The sequence below is a fragment of the Cryptomeria japonica genome, chromosome 9 (genome assembly GCF_030272615.1).
Source record: "Cryptomeria japonica chromosome 9, Sugi_1.0, whole genome shotgun sequence".
Classification (NCBI taxonomy): Eukaryota; Viridiplantae; Streptophyta; class Pinopsida; order Cupressales; family Cupressaceae; genus Cryptomeria; species Cryptomeria japonica.
Window position 1 is genome coordinate 470796191 of NC_081413.1, and position 25382 is coordinate 470821572.

Below are 25382 nucleotides of genomic sequence, written 5' to 3' on the forward strand. Positions count from 1 at the left end.
AACAAATGCTTTGATGAGTTTAGTCGCAAGATGAGCCAAAGGGTGAGAATATTTGGTGATATTGTCAAGAAGTATGAAGAGGACATCTGCTTCACCATCAAAGTAGATGAGTGTATAATGGAGGTGGTTGAGCCTAGAAAAGAAAAGGTGGAACCTATGGGATATGAGGTAATGTGAGATATGCTAGATAGGTATGCTTCTACCCTACTTGCCTCACCACTTGATCCTAAGAAGAAGAGAATCGACACCTATCTGGAAAGGGAAAAGGCAGTGCCATCTGTATTGGCACCGGTTACTTCAGCAAGTCCTAAAGTGACCAAGCGGTCACTGGCAAAGAAGAAACTGGAAGTTGCACTCACCAAGGTATTTGAGAGGAAGTGAAAGACAAAAGGCAACACACCAGACTCAAAGGACACAAAATCTGAAGAATAGCCTAAGAAGATTAGGAAAATGAGGAAGAAGACAAAGACAGCCAGCAATGAATCGGCATCATCAGCACCGGTAAATATTGATATTTCCACTTACAAACCTTTGACACATTGTCAAAGAACTATCAAGAATATTAGGAGAAAAGTGTTGAGTGATTTAGTAGATTATTTTGATGATTTCAATGACAATAAGAAAGAGGAAGTAGAACAGGAAGTCATTCAATATTTATGTATTAATGACCGGTCGCCATCAGAAATTAAATCTGTGACACCAGATTCTTTATACAATTCTTTAGATAACAAATGACGCATTGCCATAGAAAAGGAACAGGAAATAAGAGAGGAAATATTTTCTCAATATTTTCTTGATGTGTCTAATTCAGAACTTTATGAAGTTATGGAAAAATATAAAGGCCTCTTCTTCATGAAAAGAAGGAGACTCTTGTTGCTAGAAGGGAAAGTCTCTGAAGTGGTAAAAGATACCCACTCTCATGTCAAAGCCGCTCTGAGGTTGCACCAAGTGTCCGAAGCCAACAAGAAGGCTGAACAAGAACCAGAAATTGAAACACCGGATGAGGTGTATGACAGCGCAGGAGAACCGGTCACTGAACAAATGGACCCTATTGATGTTGATGTGTTGGATGGTGAAAATTTCACCGCGGATACAGCAAAGGACAAAGCTGATAAAGAGAAAATGGACAAGGAGAAACAGGACAAAGAAAAGGCTGACAGAGATAAAGCAGAGAATGAGAAAAAGAAACAAGAGGAGGAAAAGAGAAAACAGGAAAAGAAGATGAAACAAATAGAAGAGGAGAAAAAGAGTAAAGAGGAAGAGGAGAAGAGAAAAGAAGAAAAAAATAAACAAGAAGAGGAGAAGAGAAAAGAAAAGGAGAAGAGGAAGTAGGAAGAGGAGGAGAAGAAACAGGAAGAGGAGAAGAAGAAGAAGAAGGAAGAAGAAAAGAAACAGGACGAGGAGAAGAGAAAAGAAAAGGAGAAGAGAAAGAAGGAAGAGGAGAAGAAGAAAAAGGAAGAGGAGAAGAAGAAGAAGGAAAAGGAGAAGAAGAGAAGAAGAGAAGCGGAAAGAAGAAGAAAGGAAGAAGGAAGAAGAGAAAAGAAAGAAAGAAGCAGAGGAGAAAAAGAAGGCAGAAGAAGAAAAGCAAAAAGCCAAGGACAAGGAGGAAGTGGCAAAGAGCGTACAAGCGGAGACCCCAAAGGCAACCGGTAGTCAAACCAAACCGGCTGATATTACCAGTCCCATTTACCTCTGATCAACAAATGAAATGGACTTGTTGCAAAGCATTAAGCTTTCCCAAGAGTGACTGGAAGCGCTAAGGAGGAAGGAGCAAGATGCTATTCAAACTAAAATGGAAACTCTTACCAGTTTGATTCCCGGTACCAACCTCCCAAGTACCGATTCCTCTCTAGCTCAACTAAAACTCTTATGCACAGTTGTAGAGGACTAGGTGCAATGCCTGGAAGATGTTTTTGAAGCCAATGCTCAAAAGAAGCATCAAAAGGCACTGAACACTGCCTTAGTGAAGAAGTTAAATGAGCTTCGGTCTGAAATTCATAAGCCATAGAAGGACATACGAGATGCTATGGATGAGGGGAATCTACTGCTCAGTAAGATATGCCAACCCCATCTATTATGTAATGATGTGCTTACTTAGAAAGACAAACTACAATCTGATTTGCAGACATACATAAGCACCTTCAAGCCACCCTATGATTCCTTCACCACATTTGGGAAAATCGTTCACCGGTTTCAACTCCAGACTGCAAGAATAGAGTTAGAGATCAGCAATCGGACAGGAGATTTGCAGGAACTTCAACTGGTTCTACTACCAAGACTGCAAATACTTCAGAAATGCTATCTAAATCTGGATGCCTTAACAGTCACTCAAGAGATGAGTACCTTGGATGCCACGGAGGAACAGTTTTGTTAGGTTCCGGAGACAACTCAGAGGGGGGGATGAATCAGTTGTCAAATAAATTCAAACCAAAAACAACTTAACCAACTTAATTCTTAATACTGGTAGACCAGTTAAGTATGTTGGTAGACAGTTTTAACAGTTAATTACTATACCGGTAAAGATTAATGCATGAAACATAAACACAAAGTCATCCACAACACATGACACCAATATTTGTACGTGGAAACCCTCTAAGGGGAAAAACCATGGTGGGAAACCTTACCCACAATCAGATGATACTACTGCAGATAGTAAGTGTACATAAATGGGGTCTGCACATGCAGAAAGGCCAACATCCTAGAGCTCACTGCTCAATCACAAAATGGGAGTCACACTGACTACAGTTGGATGGTTAAATCCAATAAGAATGTACTGCACAAAATAGCATCTTCATATGATGGATTCAGTACCAGTGTAATGCTGATATGCTTTCACAAAACCTAGCTTCACCTTTAAATGATGTCTGCATGTATTGCACTTCTTAATCTCGCATATACCTTCACATAATTCTTTTTCGCATTCCACACTTGATCTTACAAATAAGATCTTACCTTTATACCATAACCTAAGACCAATTTTAGTAGGTCGGCTCTACAAGATATTACAATAAAAACATTTTACAAATAATATAATATCCAATGCAATAACCGATTGAACATGTCGGCTTAATGCATTTACAACAATAATTAATCATTTCCATAGCGTGCCATGTTGATCTGGAAAAGATAAACCTGCCAATGTAACCCTAGGTAACCCTGGACCTATTTACCGGTAAAAGCAAATATGCAAATATGAATATACCAATGATTAATTCATTAAGATAAGATGTCCACACAATGTCTTCGATATTACCAAGTGTCTTCCATATCATTTCAAGTGTCGGTGATCATTATATCCTACCAGTGAACCATATACCAGTAACTGTGCAATAGTTACTTGCTTGCCGGTGAATGTTGTTGGATTTCAAAAGTGCTAGTGTTTTAGTAGGTGTTGACATCAATGATAAAACCATACCAAAATACCAACAATCTCCCCCTTTGATATTGATGGCAACACAAGATGGAAAAACCATCAAAGTGCCAAAACAGAAATGCCAAAAACCAACAATCTCCAAAAAGATCATAACCAGAATACAGAGAGTAATAGTCTCTCCTAAACAACAATCTCTCCCCCTGGGAGCAACATGTGTTATCCAAAGTTTCCATACCAATCTCTCCAAAAGATAATGTGTTTTTCTATATATCTCTCCCCCTTTGACATCAAATGCCAAAGTTATAATAAAACCAAGTTCATATACAAAATACCAATCAATTTAATATACCAACTACTACTCCTGAGAAGTAGCTTCCTCATCAAAGACCGGAGTAAAATATTTGTAGTACTGGATTCTAAGATATATCAATTGTTGCAGTGTTATCACAATATATGGTAATAGGTTCCTTTCATTTTACCTTTATGTCTTTCAACATTTTCTTAAGCCATAGTACCTGTGTACAGTTAGTTGTTGTTGCAACATATTCTGATTCTGCTGTTGATAAAGATGTACAACTCTGTTTCTTACTCAACCAAGAAACTAGTCTGTTTCCAAGAAAGAATGCTTCATTGGTGGTGCTTTTTCTATCATCCACATCTCCTGCCCAATTTGCATCTATGTATGCACATAATTCAAAGTTTTCATCTCTAGGATACCATAATCCAAGATTTAAAGTGCCTTGTAAGTATCGAAAAATCCTTTTTACTGTTGATTCATGATTTTCTCTAAGATTACTTTGAAATCTAGAAACAATGCATACTGCATTCATAATATCAGGTCTAGTTTGTGTTAAATATAGTAAACCTCCTATCATAGATTTGTATCTAGTTGGATTAACAGGTGTAGATTCATCCCTTTGAGATAATTTGTCATTTGTAGTGATAGGTGTGCTTACCGGTTTAGAGTTCTCCATCCCAAATTTCTTTAGTAACTCTTTCAAGTATTTGGATTGACTCAAGAATATACCTTTATCAGTCTGAGCAATCTGCAATCCTAAAAAAGAATTTTATTTCTCCAATCATACACATTTCAAATTCTTGCTGCATTTTAGTAGAAAATTCCTTACATAAGCCATCTTCTCCTCCAAAGATTATATCATCAACAAATACTTCTATAATCAAGATGTCATCATTAGTTATTTTGTAATATAAATTGTTGTCTGCATTTCCTTTAGTAAAACCAATCTTTAAAAGATACTTATCCAATCTTGCATACCAAGCTCTTGGAGCTTGTTTTAATTCATACAGAGCTTTCCTTAACTTGCAAACCATATCATTGTCATCTGTCAAAGAAAATCCATCAGGTTTTTCAATGTATACTTCCTCTTCAAGATCTCCATTCAAAAATGCACATTTATTATCCATTTGATAAAATTTGTAGTTCTTGTGTGCTGCAAAAGCCAAGAACAATCTGACTACCTCAATTCTAGCTACCGGTGCAAAGGTTTCATTGTAATCAACTCCTTCTTTCTGAGAATATTCCTTACACACTAGTCTTGCTTTATTTCTGACAACCTTACCATCTTCATTAAGTTTGTTTCTGAATACCCATTTGGTTCCAATTACATTTTTATCTTTAGGTCGGGGAACTAATGTCCAAGTGTTATTTTTCTCAATTTGTTCTAATTCTTCTTCTACAGCTTTAATCCAAAATTTATCTTCACATGCCTCATTAATAGATGATGGTTCAATTTAAGAAATAAGACATACCTCTTCATTTGCCAATTTTCCTCTTGTCATAACTCCTTTAAATTTATTTCCAATTATCTGATCTTCAGAATGATTCAATCTTACATACTGGGGTGTCTTTGTTTGTTGTTGTTCTTCAATTATTGTGGAATCCTCAGATGGTGTCGAGGTAACTGGATCTTCATTCTATACTGGTGGATTTGGTGTAGGTTCATCTGTCACAATTTTTGTTGCCAGTTCAGAGTCTATATACCTTGAAGTTCCTCTGAATTGTTCATCAATTTTTACATTTGTACTCTCAACAATTTTCTACAATCTCTTGTTAAAACATCTATATGCCTTGCTCTTAGATGAATAACCAAGAAATATTCCTTCATCACTTCTAGGATCAAATTTGCCAATATACTCATCTCTTCTAATATAACATTTACTTCCAAAAATTTTGAAATATTTAAGAGTAGAAGTATTACCAAACCATAGTTCATGAGGGGTCTTACTGGTTTCACCTTTGATGTGAACTTTGTTGAATGTATAGACCACTGTGCTGACTGCTTCTCTCCAATACACATGTGGTAAATTTGCTTCTGATAACATACTTCTTGTTGCATCCAAGATAGTTTTGTTTTTCCTTTCAGCAACTCCATTTTGTTGTGGTGTCTGAGGTGCTGATAGTTGTCTTCTGATTCCATTCACTTCACAGAATGTATTAAAGTCCTTAGATGTAAATTCTTCTCCTTGATCTGATCTTAAGCATTTGATTTTCTTACCGGTTTCATTTTCAACCATTGCTTTGAATAGTTTGAACTTTCCAAGTGCTTCTGATTTTTCTCTGAGAAAAGTAACCCAACACATTCTAGAATAGTCATGAATGATTAGCATGAAATATCTATCACCTTGTAAGCTTTTAGTTCTAGTTGGACCACATAAATCAGTGTGAATCAAATCAAGAGCATTATTGGATTTTTCTGGAATACTTTTGAAACTAGCTCTAACTTGTTTTCCAAATTGACATTCCTTACATATTGTATTCTGAGGTTTGACAATTTTAGGTAGATATCTAACTGCCTTAGTAGTACTGATCTTTACCATGCAATCAAAGTTTACATGACACCGTCTCTTATGCCATAACCAACTTTCATCTATATGTGCAATCAAGCATGTCTTTTCACTATTATTCAAATGAAAGATATTACCTCTAGTTTGATTACCGGTTGCAATTTCCAAACCAGTTCTATTCATGATTTTGCATTTTCCATTTTTAAATTGTAACTGAAATCCTTTCTCAACTAATTGACCAACACTTAAAAGATTATGCTTTAATCCTTCAGCATAGTAAACATTGTCAATGTTATGCTTACCATCAAGAGATATTGTACCCTTACCTTTGATTGAACAGGCTTTGTCATCTCCAAACCTTACTAAACCTCCATTGTATTCTTGAAATTTCAAGAACTTACCTTTGCCTCATGTCATATGATGTGAGCATCCTGAGTCAATGATCCATTCATCCTTTACTTCAACTTTAGCTGTTAGGGCTTGTTCTACCAGTTAAACAGTAGGTGTCGGTTGATCTTCTGTTATAGCAACAAAAACCCATCCATTGTCTGTTGGATCCTCATCAAAATCATCAGTCACACCTTCATCAGCAATGTAACAAGATTTGTCTTTGTTCTTCTTAAATCTGTATCTCTGATATTCAGGATTAGGCTTGTATGTTCTTCTACCTTCTTCTCTTGGTCTAGCATGTCTATCAAGGCATCTCGAAGCCATATGACCAATCTTATTGCAGTTAAAACATTTAAAGGGTGCTTTACCTTCATACTTACTTCCAATTGGACCTTTAGGCATTTTCCTTGCAAATAGTGCTTCAAGTTCTTGAAGTTCTTCATTTTCTTTCCTACTTTCTTCAAGTTCTCTTGCATAAAAGGCTTTCCAATTAGATTTGTCAAATGATGGAGCAGATGATGTTGATGATTTAAAGGCTAAATCTATCTTAATAGTAGCAACAGGACCAAATTCTTCAATTTCAAAAGCTGAAAGTTTCCCAATCAATGTATCCCTAGTTACTGATGTATTAGGCATTGTTCTTAACTCATTTATAGCAGTAACCTTCATTTTATATGCCGGTGGCAATCCTCTTAAAATTTTTGAAACAATTTCATCCTCACTTAAGGTTCCTCCACAACATTTAATACCCAAAACAATTTCATTTACTCTTTCCATAAAAGCAGAAATCCTTTCATCTTCTTCCATTTTCAGATGTTCATACCTGGCCCAGAAGCTTTCAAGTTTTGCAATTTTGACTATGGAATCTCCTTCATTCAGTGTTTCCAAATGATCCCAAATAGCTTTAGTAGTAGACCTATCTGATAATCCCATGATTTGTTGATCTGATAATGCGCTCAAAAGTGCTTCTCTTGCTTTGCAATCATTTTCCTCATCTTTAGCCAAGGTAGCTGAACTGGGCTGACCAGGTACAGCAGCAGTGTAACCTTTCTTTGTAACTTCTCAAACATCTTTACCAATGTAATTTAGATGTGTCTCCATTCTGATCTTCCATATACCATAGTTGGTTCCATCAAGTTTAGGACTGTCCTTCCTGAAATAATTAGTAGACATTGGATCTCCTCAAGCTGTTAAACTTCTACAAAAGAGGACTAAGCTCTGATAACAATTGTTAGGTCCCGGAGACAACTGAGGGGGGGGGGGGGGGGGGGGGGGTGAATTAGTTGTCAAATAAATTCAAACCAAAAACAACTTAACCAAATTAATGCTTAATACCGGTAAACCAGTTAAGTATGTTGGTAGACAGTTTTAACAGTTAATTGCTATACCGGTAAAGATTAATGCATGAAACATAAACACAAAGTCATCCACAACACATGACACCAATATTTGTACGTGGAAACCCTGTAAGGGGAAAAACCACAGTGGAAAACCTTACCCACAATCAAATGATACTACTACAGATAGTAAGTGTACATAAATGGGGTCTGCACATGCAGAAAGGCCAACAGCCTAGAGCTCACTGCTCAATCACAAAATGGGAGTCACACTGACTACAGTTGGATGGTTAAATCCAATAAGAATGTACTGCACAAAATAGCATCTTCATATGCTGGATTCAATACCGGTGTAATGCTGATATGCTTTCACAAAAACCTAGATTCACCTTTAAATGATGTATGTGTGTATTGCACTGCTTAATCTCGCATATACCTTCACATAATTCTTTTTCGCATTCCACACTTGATCTTACAAATAAGATCTTACCTTTATACCATAACCTAAGACCAATTTTAGTAGGTCGGCTCTACAAGATATTACAATAAAAACAATTTACAAATAATATAATATCCGATGCAATAATCGATTGAACATGTCGGCTTAATGCATTTACAACAATAATTAATCATTTCCATAGCGTGCCATGCTGATCTGGAAAAGATAAACCTGCCGGTGTAACCCTAAGTAACCCTGGACCTATTTGTCGGTAAAAGAAAATATGCAACTATGAATATACCAATGATTAATTCATTAAGATAAGATGTCCACACAATGTCTTCGATATTACCAAGTGTCTTCCATATCATTTCAAGTGTCATTGATCATTATATCCTGTCGGTGAACCATATACCAGTAACTGTGCAATAGTTACTTGTTTGCAAGTGAATGCTGTTGGATTTCTAAAGTGCTAGTGTTTTAGTCGGTGTTGACATCAATGACAAAACTATACCAAAATACCAACAAGGTTTTCCAAATGCAAATGAAAAGTGAGGTTGCTACCTCATTGCTTAAGTCATGGTCTTTATCCATGAAGACATTTATGCAGGACTTTAAATTCGTTTTTGACAAGTTTCACTCTTTATTATCATAAACACTTATGATTTTAATGATAATGGAAATAGGGGTTATTCAGTTGTACTTTGTCATTGTTGGCAAAGGGCAAGTAGTATTCTGTATTTAAAATTTTGATGCATGTTATGTATACTTTCATGTTTATCTCTGTAAGGGAGTAGTATACATTGTATTTTCTGCAAAAGGGGTAGTGTATATGCTTAGGGGGAGTAATTTTGATTATGGCATATTTTTGTTGTCAAACACTTAGATATGAAAATTTTTCCTAAGTGTTGCCATCAATGCCAAAGGGGGAGATTGTTGGCATTTTTTATGATGTTATTGTGATTGTCATTGATGGATGCACACTTGCTTTGAGATCACTTTTTGTATGTATGAGTTATGCTCAACCGGTATTTGTTCCGACTAGTATCATGTATTATAGTCTTTAGACTATCGGTGTTTTGCAAAAAGTGTTTACCGATCCCAAGCGGTATGAAGACCTCAAGCGGTTTGAGGATCCCAAAGCGGTACGAAGAAACAAAGTGGTTGTTATCATATTTCCCAATCTTCACTTTGGCAAACCGGTAATTAGTAAAATATGTGAATCGGTAATAGGTAAATGAATGAACCGATATTACTCTATGATGAGTTACCAACCGGTATTAATTTTGTGATGAGTTATCATCCACCGACACTTTGGCGGTGATTCTGTGTCATGTTACCAAATGTGTCCAGATGCACTGAACCTAGGAATTTGTAATGTAATCCTATTGGACCGACATGAAATCAGATTCCTGTATAAGGACATCATGTCTAGGGTTTTAAAGGGTGGAGAGGGTTTTGTGTGGTTGATGAAGTTTTTGCATGTGCGATCACAAAAGAAGATTAGGTCTATGTGAAGAAACAGAGTGTGAAGATATTGAAGACTGAAGCAATGTTGAAATGCATTAACAATGAGCTATCAAGGATCTAACCAAGCATACTGTGCTAGTATTTAGATCACTCACTTGTTGATTACTCACATCTTCGACAAGTCTGTAACCCTTAACCGAGTAGGCCTAGCAAAGCCTTTGTAAATCCTCTAACAAGGTGGTTCACAACTGTGGATCTAAAATCCTCTCACAAGGTAGTCTTTAATCGGACTTATCTCCTAATAGAGATTGAGATTCCTAATAGGATATGTTCTAGTAAAGAACATTGTATGACCTTAACCGGTCTAACCTTAACCGGTCTGGTTACTATTATACAGATAGTTACTTGTGAGTTTCATCTCACCGTGGTTTTTCCCATTTGGATTTCCATGTCAAAATCTCTTGTGTTATGGTGATTGTGCTTTTATGGGTGAATGCCTTATTTGTTGTTTGGTTTGCATTTATGTTAATCGGTTTGTTAGTAAAACTGTTATACTGGTTTACCGCTAAAATGGTTAAGTGTTTAAGTGCAGTATTTTTTGGTATACTAATTCACCCCCCCTCTTAGTATTCATCATATGTGTAGCCTTGGGTTGGGAGTTATTTGTTGAGATGTTTTCTTGTAAAATCTATTTTCCTTTGTATTTGTGTTTGAGTGTGTGTGTTACCCATTTGGTTCTTGGTTCTCCTAGCTCGAGGGTGGCCTCTAGTAGGCCTAGGTTGGGAGGTGAGTCTCCATGGTCACAGCCAAAGCTACATTTATTTGCAGGTTTGCAACTTGCTTAAGGGATGGAAAATGGCAAGTCTTCTATGTGGTTGTCAAGTGTGGATTTTCAAGTGCATCTCATTTTCCAACTTCATATTAGAATTCCCCTATATTAGAATTCCCCTATTCGACATGGTTGTATTTCAAAAAAAAAAATTGTAAAGAAGGAGACTATGAAATATTGTATTCATTGTATTCAAAGAAAAAGAAATGTATTTAATTCCCTGTTTCATTATTCATTATCATGCAAAAGAGTAAAAGATGTAGTTTTATTTGCAGTTGTAATGACTAATTAGGAAAAGAAATGAGTAGATATACATGTTAATAAATTGTAGGGACAGTTTTGTTGTGTAAACCTATTTAGTAGTTAGCCTATACATGCAGATTTAAAAGATATATTCCTCACTTCATTTACTTATATACTAGCAATCCTTTATGTTTAAATCTATGAGTAATCAATATGCTAGAAGAATGGATTTTAAATCAAAAAGTTAAAAACCTCCATTTAAAGAAAGGTTATTATACATGTCTATAGTGATTAGATTTATATTTATTGTATCTTTTGTTCTATTTTATTTAGTTAGACTCTTGAAGATATATATATATATATATATATATATATAATGAAACTAATGTTGTTGTTAAGTTAAATAAGTCTATTCTGAAATAGTAGTTTCACCTATGTATATATAATACACACGCACATACACACATATATACCTTATATAATAAATTAAAGTTGTTAAATACTATATTTTGGTTATCCCTGCTATATATATATATATATATATATATAAACAAAAAAAAATTGGCATCATAGGGATCGGGGATGGGGGAGTCGAAGGATCTACCCCACCCCTGTGGGGAGCAACCCATCGGTGGTCCGCGGACCACCATGGCCCCCTCCCTTTTCCCCGTCGTTCTCAAGGATATGTGGTCTGCAACAAAGGGTCATCGCGGGCTCAACTTCCCTCTACCGCCACCATGAGCCTTACACCCTGCCATGTGTGGTTTGACACTTCGCCACCGTCGTCCTTGTAGTTTGGCCTGCCATGGATGGTGTTCGAACAGGGGTCCGCCCTCTCTCCCTGTAACAAAAATATTAAACCCTAACTTAGTTAGGGCAGGATAATAAAGGAATAAAGAGATGTGAGATATCACATCTCACAAAATAATTTAGATGGGAACCCTAAAAGAGCTAAATAAATTATGATTAAAAAAAATAAAGGTTATCTCATTAAGAAATAGAATATGAAAGAGGGGATTTAAAATTACTATAAAGAAAAGAGGGGGAAACCCCATTTCAAAAATAGGAATTTTATAATAGCTTATTTAGGGTCATTTTTTATATAAGAGGAAATTTATTTTGGTGTACAATGATAAGGTATAATAGAATAAATGAAGTTTATATTTTCTTGTTTAGATAATCATATATATATATATATATATATTCTATGAACATTCATTAATGGGTATTTTAATTATAATGATTATTTAAACCCTTTAGGGGGTAATCTAAATGTAAAGGATTATTTAAATCTTTTAGGGGATTAGATAGCAATAATGGAAGATTTATTTTCTAGACAATAATATTAATGATTAGTTAATTTAATGAAGTTTGAAATTTTACATTTAATTACCTAATTAATTAATATTAATATAATGAATTCGTATTAATGTTAATTTATGGATTTTGGAATTATTTAAATTATTATAAGAAATAATATTAAAACTTAGAATCGGAAGATTTATTGGGCGAATTTAATAATTATAAAGGTTGTGTCAACTTTATAGGATTAATTTATTCAGCTTTAATTAATGGAAATTTTAGTGAATGTTAAGTAATTGAAATAAAATTATTAAGAATTATATTCAAGATTAATTGGATGGATTTCAACACTTAGATAGAATTTAATTAATTTGATTAATAAATCGCTTGGGAAATATTCTAAGCCTTCTAGTTAAACAAAATAATTTGTCACTCGCATTTGAGGCCCTCTCATTTTGACACTTAAGATGTCTTTTAGTGAAACTAATTAAGTTATCACATACTTTTGAACGTAGACCTCAAGTAATTTAGTGTTATTTAAAAAAAATTGTTGTTGCGTTTTTGCCCAAAAGTTTGGGCATCACATTTTGGTATCAGAGCCCTAGGTTCATACACTGGAGAACATGGGCTACATTCATAACTTAATTGATCCAAATTACGATGTCGGAATACCCCACCTAGCAGAGGACCCACAAAATATTCGTAATAATGGCACAAGATAAAAGTGAAGTTCATTTTAACCATAGGATCAATGTTTATCAATTCATGGGGTTCCAAAGGTCACCAAAAACCCTAAAATTTGAAACTCAATAGTCATAATGGTTATGGCATAATAAGACCCCAAAACTACGAATTTTCAAAAATAAATTATATCAGAACTTACATTAACTTTAACTGGTCATAACTTCCCACTCGAAACTCGAAAATGCGAGTCGTTTACTTCATTGGAAAGGTCTTCTAGAGTTGTAGGTGAAGTCCTGAAAGAGTTTTGTCTATGACCACACTCTAAAGGACCGAGCAAAGTCTTCAAGGCTAAAAGTGCTCTGAAGGTCTTCAAATGGTAAATACTATCTATAAATACAAATATATATATATATATATATATATATATACTTTCGATATTTCATAATTGAATCATTAGTACATATGAGGTTGTCATTCAATTGGAACCTAATTGCAATAATTGTACCTAGTCAAATTGAGTACCAGGAGTTAATTCTATAATAGAATACTCATAATAGTAACTGCAAGTTAGATAGACATGAGATGAAGGCACGGTAAACAAGTTAATTGAGATGGAGCTAGTTCTAGATAGCATTTAACACTATGAGAAGTTTTGGTCAGTTTCTAAACCATGATTGTCATACGAGGCACCATTGAAGAGTGAGTTAAGAGGTACCCTTATAAATATTGGGTAGAAACATTACCCTATCTTAGTGGATAGATGCCTTAAGCATGTGGCTATACTATGTTACACCTCTTAAGACCACCTGTCAAGGATTCCTATATCAATGCAAAGGATCTTGTGGTGAATGACCTTGAGAATGATGGATGAAATGATGAATAACAACCTCCTTAATAATTGAGCCCTGGAGAACTTATAGGTAATATGATCCAAGAAGCAAGAAGACACGAACCTCTTTGGATTAAATAATGAAATTGAAAAGGTTTCTTAAATCCTCATGTGGTTAAGCCCAATATTGGGGAATCGAACAATCTAATGTTCTAACTAGACTTTTTGGTAAAAGAAAAATCTCGAGGGGACTAATTAATTGATCAAGAAAGACAACACGATATAGGAATCATGTAGAATCCCTACTATGGTACAAAGAGATGTAGATGAAACATGAATATATAATCATGATATGATTAACTTATATGTATTTAGAACCTAAGGAGAAAGTGCAACCCAATCATGACTAGTAACTAGATACAGGTCAGTTGGAACATTCTTACTACTTTCGTACAACCAAAGGAGGTTTGCAAAATAATGACACTTGAGTGTGAAATTATGAGGAATGTTAGGTATGGACGAGTCAACATACAAATTAGATAAGGCATATGGAAGGTTAGTATAGCAGTATAATTAGTACCAACATTTTAATGAGAATTAGTTGGCATTGTAATATGGCGCCCAGATGCAAGGATTTATGAGTACAATGCTAAGGAGCCTATTTATGTGGTTGGCTAAGGAAGAACTTGGAAATTATGGGAATCTTGAGACATTGGTAATTATGGTACACCTTTAAGTTATGCAGTAATAGGATAACTTGATATTATGATAATAAGGTGATTTTATTGGATTGAAGGTAATTGAAAGTTGTGACATGTCGTGGTCAGCTAGCAAGTAAGAATATAAGAAACAAGATAGAAAATGATAATTTCTTTTAGTCAAAATTTAATTAGGAGGGTGTTGATTTCTATGCTTGTCACTTCTTGAGTGCGTACCCATTTGTTCTCATGGTTGCATAAGTGGAATAGGTGAGAATAAGTCAAATTTACACGTCACTAAAGAAGGAACATGGTATGTGTGATAGTATGAATTGGTTGTCAAAGCACTATTTATTGTACTTAACGATTATTCCACTTTTGTTTGTTCCTAACCATAATTGATAGTAACTTTGGCATCATGCTCCTACTTGATGTGGTCAATTAATAATTAGTTATGAAGGTACTAGGAGCTAGCGGAAATTTGCTAAGAAAATAAATGATGTCACTAGTAAAATTATGTAATTGCATTTTACAACTCCTAAAGTGGCTCTAAGTATACAAGTATTGAGTTTCTACTCAAATATCTACCTATTAGTAAGCGAGGCATAAAAGTATTCATACGTGAGTTACCATGTAATATTGAACAAATGAATTATCGTATTTTGTTAGTTAATGGAAGTCCAAGAAGAATGGATGAAGGATGGTAGAATTAGTGCATCCATCCGTTAGAACTTAACTATGGTTGTTGAAAATCCTAAGTGGATAGTGGTTTACATTCGAAAGTGATGCTTGTAATGGTAATAATGTGGATGTAAGTGGAACGTGATCTATGTAACGAATGTACTCTCATGTGTATAAGATATTTCATGATAATAAAGAAAAGTAAATAATCTAATAGCCTTAAGTGTCTAATAATCACTCCCTAACACACTCAGGATGTGTGATCTTGGGTGATGTGCAGCGGTTACTCCCTATAGTATGGCTAAAATGGTCACCTTGTTTGAGTTTTGATTTCAACAATGTTTTGACTGTCTATGTATAGTGTTATGTGACCTATGTGCTAGTACTTTCTTTGATATTTCTTATGATGGAAGGACCACTAAATTTCCATTTCTTTTCATTTGAGTTTTGACAATTGTCATGTTGTTCATTTTAATGTTTTTAAATTGTTGGCATTTTTTTTCTTTCATATTGGACTTGGCAAATTTAACTTTTACATCTATCTTTTGAGGTGTCAAGTGGTTGTTCTGAATGTTTGATTTAGCTAGCCCTAGTTATGTGATCAGTGTAATGTTTATTATGTCCATTGGACCTCTGATAGTGTGTCAAGGGAGAACACCGCAAGGAGTGAAATTAGGCATAGGGAATAAATAAAAAGTATTATATCAAATTAAGATAATGGGAAGTGTACTTTCTATGATGGTACTCTCTTGTGATCAATCGAAGCAAGAAGTATTAGCAAAATGGTGAACTAGATCTAGTGAATTGTGTAAGCTAATAAATTGCAGACTTGTTATGTTGGCACATGCATTGAGATGTTTACATGGATGTTATTTAAATAAAGAGTAATTATTTTCACCACTCCCTTAGAATGGGATTGTTATATACCTTAATATTTGGGGTTGTGAGTGATGTGACCTATATAACTTGAACCTTTGTGCCTAGATGTCTAAATATTGTAAGCCCTAGAGGTAGAAAACCACCATAATTATGGGCAGATTTGAAGAACTAAAACTTGAATATACCTTGTTTCCTTATGGTGTGGGAAGAAATCATGCACATAGGGTGATTTAACAAATATGTAATTAAAACCCTTATGAGGCACCTTGATGTAAAATAAGTGAATTAATGCTTGGATAAATAAAGTTGTGATGTTAATTCTCTTTGTTGCACATGCTATGAAAGAGAATGTCAGTAGAATAATCATGTTTTGAACATATCCTTATCAAAATATGACTCGTAGAAATTGAATAAGTGAACTAATAGGTGTAACCGAGATAATGGAAGATGATGTGTCATATGGATATGATTTTGATAGTGCATTAACTTAAAGTAATTGAGGAATGTGTAAAGTAGAACTTGTAAAAACCTACTTGAGCTAAAAGGAAAATGTAATAAAAATGCTAAGGTAAGTGCAGTATGGCAGTAATATTTGTTATGTTAGTAAGTTGATTTTTAGTATCGCATCTTCCTAGTAGGCAAGACAAGAATTAGAGTAATCTAGTGAAATTGTGGGGAATGTTATGTCCCTATTTTTGTATCCTATCCATGCGACTTCTAGGAATAAGTCAAACCCTAGGGGGGAAGATGTAGTGCCCCTCCTTGATCAATCTCTGGTTAACCTAGTTTGACCATGGTTGACCTTACTAACAATTTGCATGGATACTTGGAACACTATGTAAAGATGCTTTGATTCAATATGACGGACTAGTGAATGTTGACCCCTTTGTGGATAATTAGACATAATTTTCCAATATATTATATATCTGTCAGGGATTTGGGGTCTTATCTCAAACCCATAATAACAATAACTTTCATCTTTGTTAAGGATTTATTTGTCAACATAGAACCTTGATACATTATGGTAATGAGACTTTCGGCATATGATCTCAATGAGACTAGAGGATAAGATGTATCCCACATTATGATTGATTTCAGTATATAGGTTAAGGATATAGTGATTCATTTATGCATGTCTTATGGATGATTGCCTTATATGATTTTTGTGATGATGCAATTGAGAAATTGGTAATTTGTGGAGTTGCTAGAAAAGAGTAATTGAGTTCTAATTTTTTTTATTTTTTTTTAAAGCAAGTTTTCCCTAGGGGGCAATATCCATTATATTTCCACCAAACAAACTTACAAAGGGTGAAGGAGATGCTCTCCTTAAACTACATCCCAAAGGGATCAATTAGACAAATACTTAATCCCATTACCCATTACCACCAACCTATCCCCTACTCCTTCAGGAAAGAGATCCACATTATCCTGGAGGAATGCTTCAAACCTTTCCATGCTATTCTCCTTTACAATGTCTTCCTTGAAGATGGACCAAGCCTTCTACATCTTCTTCTTTTTCCCTTCTGCCTACAAATAAAAATGCCCCAACATGCATCCATCTACCGGAATGGAAACTATCTCATCCAAGGCTCTCATTGCCTCGAGATAGATCCCTTCCTCCACCGTCCTATGCAGAATATCGTTAGCTGATATAGGGTGGCCCAACACTTGGATGATAGGATAGAACAGGTCTTCCATCAGTTAGTCGTCGTGAACATGACCCCCAGCCCAGTAGTCGGGTCCTAGAATGTCGACAACCGTGTCTTTCTCCTACTCATTATCCTTTTTGAATAGTCCCACCACCTACTCCTCAGGTGATTCCTCCAGTCTAGAGATCTTGCTGCATTTGCAAACAATACCTAAATGATCTCCCATTCTCCCTAATGCAAGTAAAGAGACCAAGATTGGGTCAATATATAATACTCTCCACTACTCTACCATCAACACCACCCCATCCAAGGAAGCTTGAAACAATCCGACTGTCAGACAACATGTTTCCTTACGTACTGGCAAGGAAGAAATCTTGCCAAAGCCTCTCCCGGTCTTCCTTTCAATCCACTGGATTCCCTCTGTAGATCCCATCACCCTCTGCCAGCGCCATCAAAAATAGCCTACCTATCCAATTCCAGTCCTCATGATAGATTCCCTATCCCTGGAAATGATTTCCTGAAGTACAATCGGCATGGTCTCCTGAAGTACTATCAGCGTGGACTCAGCCCTACCAAATTCTCTGACTGAGCCTTCCTCAATCCCCATATTCACCAATTGATTAGCAGCTTTATTTCCCTCCCAAAATGTGTGTTGATATATATGATATTCGCCAAGGAGATTCAAAAGGGAATTTATCCTTGGGATCCAAGCTGCCAACCACCAATTCTGAAAATTGAACTTGGACACACCATTGAGGATGATCTGAGAATCTCCTTCGATAATGAGTTTGTCTATCCCGCTATTTACACACCACTGAAGCCCAGCCTTCAACATGGAAATCTTTGTCACGTTGTTGGTCGCTATGCCAATCGGACCTAAAATGGCATGTACCACCTCCCCATCCTCATTTTTAATGATAGCTCCCACACCACTCTGACCTGGGTTTCCCCTACTTGCTTCATTGAAATTTAATTTCTTCCACCCTATCGATGGGGCCTGCCACGTGACATTTTTTTTCTGAGAGCTTTTCTATCATTTAGTCTGTGATCACTAATCTGTTTGAAGGACCAAGATTTCTCCATATCAAAATCCCACTTCGCTAAAAATTTGAAATTCACCCCTTGAATTTTGCCATTGATGACTTCCTCTATCGCCCTCTTAATCTTAACCAAAAGGACATGGACCTCCAAAGATTCTTCTTTGAAAATCCTCCTATTAAGTTCCTTCCAAATATGTCAGACTAGCATTGACAGGCTAACAATCCAAATAATACCCCATTTAGAGAATCTACCTTTGGTCGGCCAAGCTATCAGAAAGTCCTTTAAGGTTAAATTTTTAGTGGTGGGGAAGTGCAACAAGTCTAGAAGCCAATCCCAGCATTGACTGGCAAAAGGACACCGATAAAGGAGATGATTTGTCGTTTCCTCCTCTTGTTTACACAGGATGCACCAATTTGGCCCCTTGATCCCGATCAATTTCAATTTGTTGTCGGTTAGAATTCTACCGTGGATAGCAATCCATAAAAATGCTCCCACTTTTGGAAGAGGCCACTTGCCCCAACACAAGGTTGAAGGCCATTTACCATTCTTCTCCCTCCTCCTCTGAAGCTCATAACCAACATTCACTCTGTAGTCCCCCGATTTGGATGCGCTCCATAGTAGGCTATCTTCTTCCTCTGAGGGGAACACCTTTTTAGACAGAAGATTATCTGAGAGCTTCTTGTGGTTTGCTTGATGCCATTCCCCCACGCTTTTCCATTTCGACAAGTTGGGAGAAGTTTGGAAATAATCAGCCACCCATGGCCCAGTAGATGCTTCGACTTGGTTGACCCAATCTTTATCCTCAAAATTGTCTACTATTACCTCATCCCCATTCCAAGAATCATGCCAGAATCTCCCTCTTTTACCATTGCCAATATTCTAGGTAAGGTGTTTCATGAGCAGCTTACGGCTTTCCCAAATGAATTTCGAGAATGGAGAGCCTCTTGCTGAATTGGCCACTGTCAAGATTCTATCGGGAGAATTGGAGTCAAGGTATTTTGTTACCAGAATTCTGCACCACATTTTCTGAGGATATTTGAACATCTTCCAAGTCAGCTTAGCTCCTAAAGCTAGATTTTGTAAATTCATCTTTCTAAGACTTGCCCCTTCTTCATCCTTGATCATACAGGCCATGTCCCAATTAATCAATGGGATCCTTCTGGTTTCCTTTGATCCATCCCACATGAATTTCTTAAGAAAATTGTCCAGAGCCAGGGAAGCTCTATTGCTTAACCTATAGTAAGACATGTAATAAGTAGGGATGGCAGATAAGACTCCCTTGATCATTTGAATTCTCCCTGCCTGCGACAACCACCTATTTTTCCAGGATGTCACTTTGTGTTGACATTTGTTGATCACCTCCTCCCACATTTTGTTATTGACTCTTCCAGCAAAGAGTGGGACACCAAGATAGGTAATTGGAAATTATCCCATTGCAAACCCTAAAATTTTTGCAATTTTAGGCATGCACCTTCTATTGGTATTTAGGAAGAAAACCAAAGATTTTTTCTTGTTCATGCTTTGGCTGGAACATAGCTCGTAGGAATCGAGCACCCTTCTTATGGATTTTGCCTCCCTTTCTGAAGCCTACCTAAAAAGGATTGTGTCATCTGCAAATTGGGAGTGAGAGATATGCTCCAAATCTTCATGAATGGAGATCCCTCGCCAGAGGCCCAGACTGACCTGCTTTTTAACATTTCTACCCAATACTTCTACCATAAGAACAAATAAAAAGGGGGACATGGGATCACCTTGTCTCAATCTGTTAGTATCCTGGAAAAATCCAGACACCGAACCATTCACAAGAATAGAGAAATTGACTATAGACACGCAGTACTTAATGCATTGCACCCAATTTTTATCAAAGTCGAACCGTAGAAGAACATCCAGTAGAAAGGACCACCTAATTGTATCATATGCCTTGTTGACATCTAATCTAATATTCATACAGAGCTCTTGGTTGATTGCATAGAATGGATGGTCTCCCCCACCATCAGAATGCTATCCATGATTTCCCTACCTGGAATGAACCCATGTTGTTAAGTAGAGATGATCTTATTAAGCAGAGGTTTCAATCTATTAACCAAAGCCTTCGACACTATCTTGTACAAAAAATTGCACAAAGATATCGGGCGGAAGTCCATCATGGTCGAAAATCTTGCTTTTGGGGGATCAAGACTATGACCGTGTTGTTCAATTCTCTGACAAACTTACCCTTTCTCCTAAATTCTTCCGCCACCTTGAAAATATCCTCCCATGAATCCCCAACAATTTTGGAAGAATTTTGTAGTAACACCGTCGGGCCCAGGAGCTTTGAATGGGGGATTATCAAATGTAGCCTTCTTGATTCCCTGAAATGAGAAGGGTCACATTAACTATGTGTTATCTTCTTCTGAAACTAATGTTGGGATGACATCTAACATGGGGAAAGGTAGTTGGTCTACATGGCAATCCCCTAGGAGAGCTTTGAAATGATTAACTGTTATGTCTTTTATGACCTCTACCTTATCCTATCAGGCTCCGACCCCATCCTAGATACGGGAAATCCGGTTATTATCTCTTTTGGCCTTGACAGAGGCATGAAAAAATTTGTGTTCAAATCTCCTTCATTGATCCAGTGCTCCCTTGATTTATCCTGCCAGAAATTTCCTCTCTGAGAAAAAGTTCCGACAGTTCACTTTTTAGTTGATTTTCTCTGACAAACTCATCATTGGACATACCTGCTGAGATGATAATTTTATTCAGATTGTCTAACTCATATTCCACTCTAATCTTCTCTACAAAAATATTCTTGAATGAAACCTTGTTCCACTCTCTAATTCTCTGCTTAACCATCTTGAGCCTTTAAACAAAGCAGAAGCTCAGGGTGCCTGAAAAAATATCACTTTCTATCCACCATGCTTCCACCTTTGGCATGAAATCCTTATCTCTCCACCACATACTTTGGAACCTAAAACTCCCTTTGTAATTCTTATTGGCTTCCTGGGATCTTAATTGGACTAGGAAATGATCTGATAACGATAATGGGAGAATACAAGAGTCCAAGTTGAAAGTAGAATCCATCCAATAGGGCCCTACAAGAAATATATCCAATCTTTCTGATATTCTTGCAAAATTGGCTCTCCTATTGGTCCAAGTGTACTTACCGTTCTTTGGAATAACATCAAAAAGGTTATTCATGGTCATGAATTCCTTGAAATCTTCCATCACCTTGTTGGACATTAGCAAACCCCATTTCTTCTCTTCTAGAGCAAGCAGTGCATTAAAGTCCCCTTCTACAATGACTCTATCTTTGACAGTGGAGGCAATCTTGTCAAAAATGTCCTTCCACACCTTCGCTTTCTCTTCAGTCTTTGCTGGGCCATAGACATTGACTAAGGGAAAAACCACATTTTTTGTTAGACTATGAACCACTCCAAATGTCCAATGTTCAAATTTCTCCAACTCCATCACCTTTATCTTTTGCAGGTTCCAGAGGATTCCTAGTCCCCCGGCAGTGCCTCTGGCTTCTTGAAAAAACCTTCCCAAGAATTGCAAGAATGGAGAAAACTAAGGGCTTTATCCATACATAATTTAGTTTCCTGAAATAAAATAATATCACTATCTGCTCTTCACAACGCTCATTTAACCAAGCATTTCTTGTCAGGGGTTGAAAGGCCCTTGACATTCCAAGTGGTGATCTTCATCTCTCACCAAGGGAGGCCCCAACTCCTTTGGCTTTTTTTATAAACTCAAAAACATTTATGATACCTTTCTCATTGGCTCTATCTTCTCTTCGCTTCTTGTTTGATATTCTCCCCCGACTCCCCTTGGCCTTGCCTAGCAAGATATTAGAGGATTGGCTAATACATCTCTTATCTAAATTGTCCAGAATATTCTCCTAAAAGGAATCATCGTCAAATACCCTATCATATTCAATTTATGTATCAGAACAACCTTTCTTATGTATGAGGTTCTCCGACAATAGTGGATCATACTCCCCCTCCTTCACATTTTTTCCTACCCCCGGATATTCTCTTGAATTGCCATTGCTCTTAGACGCCCTGGGCACCTCTGATTTCTGGAGAATCACCTTCTCTGGAGAAGCGTTTTCCGTAACCACCATCCATTCGCCAACAATTTGCACCCACTTTTTGGTCGGTTTACTAACCCCAGGGCAGAACCCTGCACTGTGATCCTTAGACTCTCCTTTCTCCCTGCTTTGAACGAGAATTTCAACCTCGACTTGTTACTTCCATCGCCTTTCACTAGCCTTGAGAAAAATGGCGGTAGGAACCTTTTTAATCGCTACTATCTTGATCCTATCATACAGATAGGAATCATTCTCAATGACATCCTCATCCACTTCCAACAACGTACCTTACGATCTTCCTATGCATTCCAGACTAGCTTCCCCCCAATATCCATCGAGAGATTATACAACCTCATCCAAATGGGTTCTTTGTACACTGCTAGTGAAACAGGGTCAAAATTGGACTGCCATTGTTGAAGATACAAGTGTGTCGAGCCGAAAAGCTAGTTTTGTTGGTTCAAGATCCTACTTCTAACTGTCTCCTCTCTGAAAACCACAATAAAGAAACCTGTCGGAATGAACTTCAGAACAACATCCTGACCCCAATTTTATTTGACCCAGGCCCTAGTTTGAAGTCGAGAGATCCTAGCCTCAATGAATCTCCCAATGACTACCATCTCACTCCACAAAGCAATATCATCTTCAATGTCTTCTGGTAGGACAATGTCCATCTCTAGTTCACTTCTTTCGGCCTGAGAGGTATGATTGGAATTTTCCCCAAGGCTACCTCCTGGAACTCCCCTAGATCTTCTAAGGTTGTAATAATGGTGATAGCCATTCTTTCTGAATCTTCTACCATAGCCAAACTGTTGAAACCCTTGAAATCTTCGTTGCATCTTCGCTCTATACCGTAATTGAGTTCTAATTATGTTGAGCTTTGATTTGGATTAAATGGTGAGATGTTGTGAATTAAATACGATGTGTCTAATCTGTATTTCCTTTTATATATTTATATATGCATGTGGTTTTGGATTACTTTCTGAATCTTCTACCATAGCCAAACTGTTGAAACCCTTGAAATCTTCGTTGCATCTTCACTCTATACCGTAATTGAGTTCTAATTATGTTGAGCTTTGATTTGGATTAAATGGTGAGATGTTGTGAATTAAATACGATGTGTCTAATATGTATTTCCTTTTATATATTTATATATGCATGTGGTTTTGGATTACTAATGTTTGAAATGAGATGTACGGGAAATTAATCCATGTGACCATGGAAATTATACGGAGAACTAAGACCAAACCTATGTGTGATAGTAAAGTCAAGGGTTGTCTATTTGGAGAGACAATACCTCGTATGTGATGTATATAATTTCATTATAGTGATGCTTAAGTGTAAGTTCATATTTGTAATTGTTAATATTATTATTCCCAAAAAGGACATGCCAAGTGTATTTTAGTGATGTATATTTTATGGTGTCACTTGACACTTGTGATGTGTGTGAGTTGGCAAATGGCATGTCCTTAGGAGGGAAAGTGTGTAACCCAATGCATTTTCAAATATCTTGTTGTGGTCCCAAAAGATAACTTGGATAGAGAGCCATTAGTTTGGGTCAAATAGATTTTGACCCGTAGACAAAATTTAGGTGGGTTTCTAGGGGGTCAAACTAACTCCTAGGGTTGGGTTTATGTCACTTTTGAAGGCCCATATGATATACCTATGGGTAACGGTCATTTTTAGCCATGTGACCACTCACATGTGACTGTCAAGTCGCCTCAAAAGGGGGTTTTCCAAGATGTACGAAATTAAACTTTTAGAAGATTGACTCTTGGGTAGACAACCTTCCTTTTTTGGTGTAGGTACACTTCCCCATCTTGCAACCACCTTTTTCAGTTTCCATTTCTAGAAACCATGCAAGAGGTTGGGAAGACCAACCTAAGGGAACTCACATCCTTTCCAAGGAAGTTGGAAAGTGTGAGGAGAGCCTACATAGGGGATATTTTAAAACTTGGGACTTTGATCACCCACTCTCCAATCTTGGAGACTAAGTTTGAGTAGTAAATTTTAGTTTGGAAGATAGAAAATTTGGCTAAGTAAGGAGACTAGTAAGGGGAATTGGTCAAATCTTCTACAACACACATACCATAGGCATGAATGAAGGTTGGTTTTCTTCATTCTATAGCTTAGATGCATTCATAATGTCATATGTAAATCAGTTTTTAGTTTATGTGTTGGATATGCTTCTAGATCTATGAACTATGGTTTTGTGTTGTTGTGTTAGTTTATTTCCATCTGGATTTCTTGTGTTTATGTTCATGGGAGTCAAGACAAAACTCACCTTTGGGAGGGAAGAGTAGTCTTGGGGTGAAGGGTTTTAGGACAATCTTTGGGTGTAGAGTCTCTCTTCTGGGAAGAGAGGAATAAACAAGGATCTGGGATCCTTGTTGTTTTGTGTAAAAATTTGGGGGTCATAAGAAGACTTTTGGCTTGAAGCCTTTGGGGATCATAAGGTATGTTTTGGTCATGTGAGAGACCAAGTAGGAGGTTATTTTAGCCTTGTGAAGGTATTTGAATGTAATGGTTTTTTAACAGATTTTCCCTTAGACTTGGTCCACCTTCACCCATTGTTTTGAGTTACTTGGTGACTATGTGTAGCCTTGGGTTGGGAGTTCTTTGTTGATATGTTTTCTTATAAAATATTAATTCCTTTGTATTTGT

The 25382-nt window shown here is 36.6% G+C and overlaps 1 protein-coding gene across 1 annotated transcript in view; it reads left to right on the plus strand.

Moving 5' to 3' along the window:
- Positions 1 to 1041: 1041 nt before the first annotated feature.
- Positions 1042 to 25382, plus strand: part of LOC131858443 (uncharacterized) — a 43770-nt gene continuing 19429 nt past the window's right edge. The window contains exon 1 of the mRNA XM_059211682.1: positions 1042 to 1249. Within this exon, the coding sequence (XP_059067665.1) occupies positions 1042 to 1249 (208 nt within the window). The remainder of the gene's footprint in view (positions 1250 to 25382) is intronic.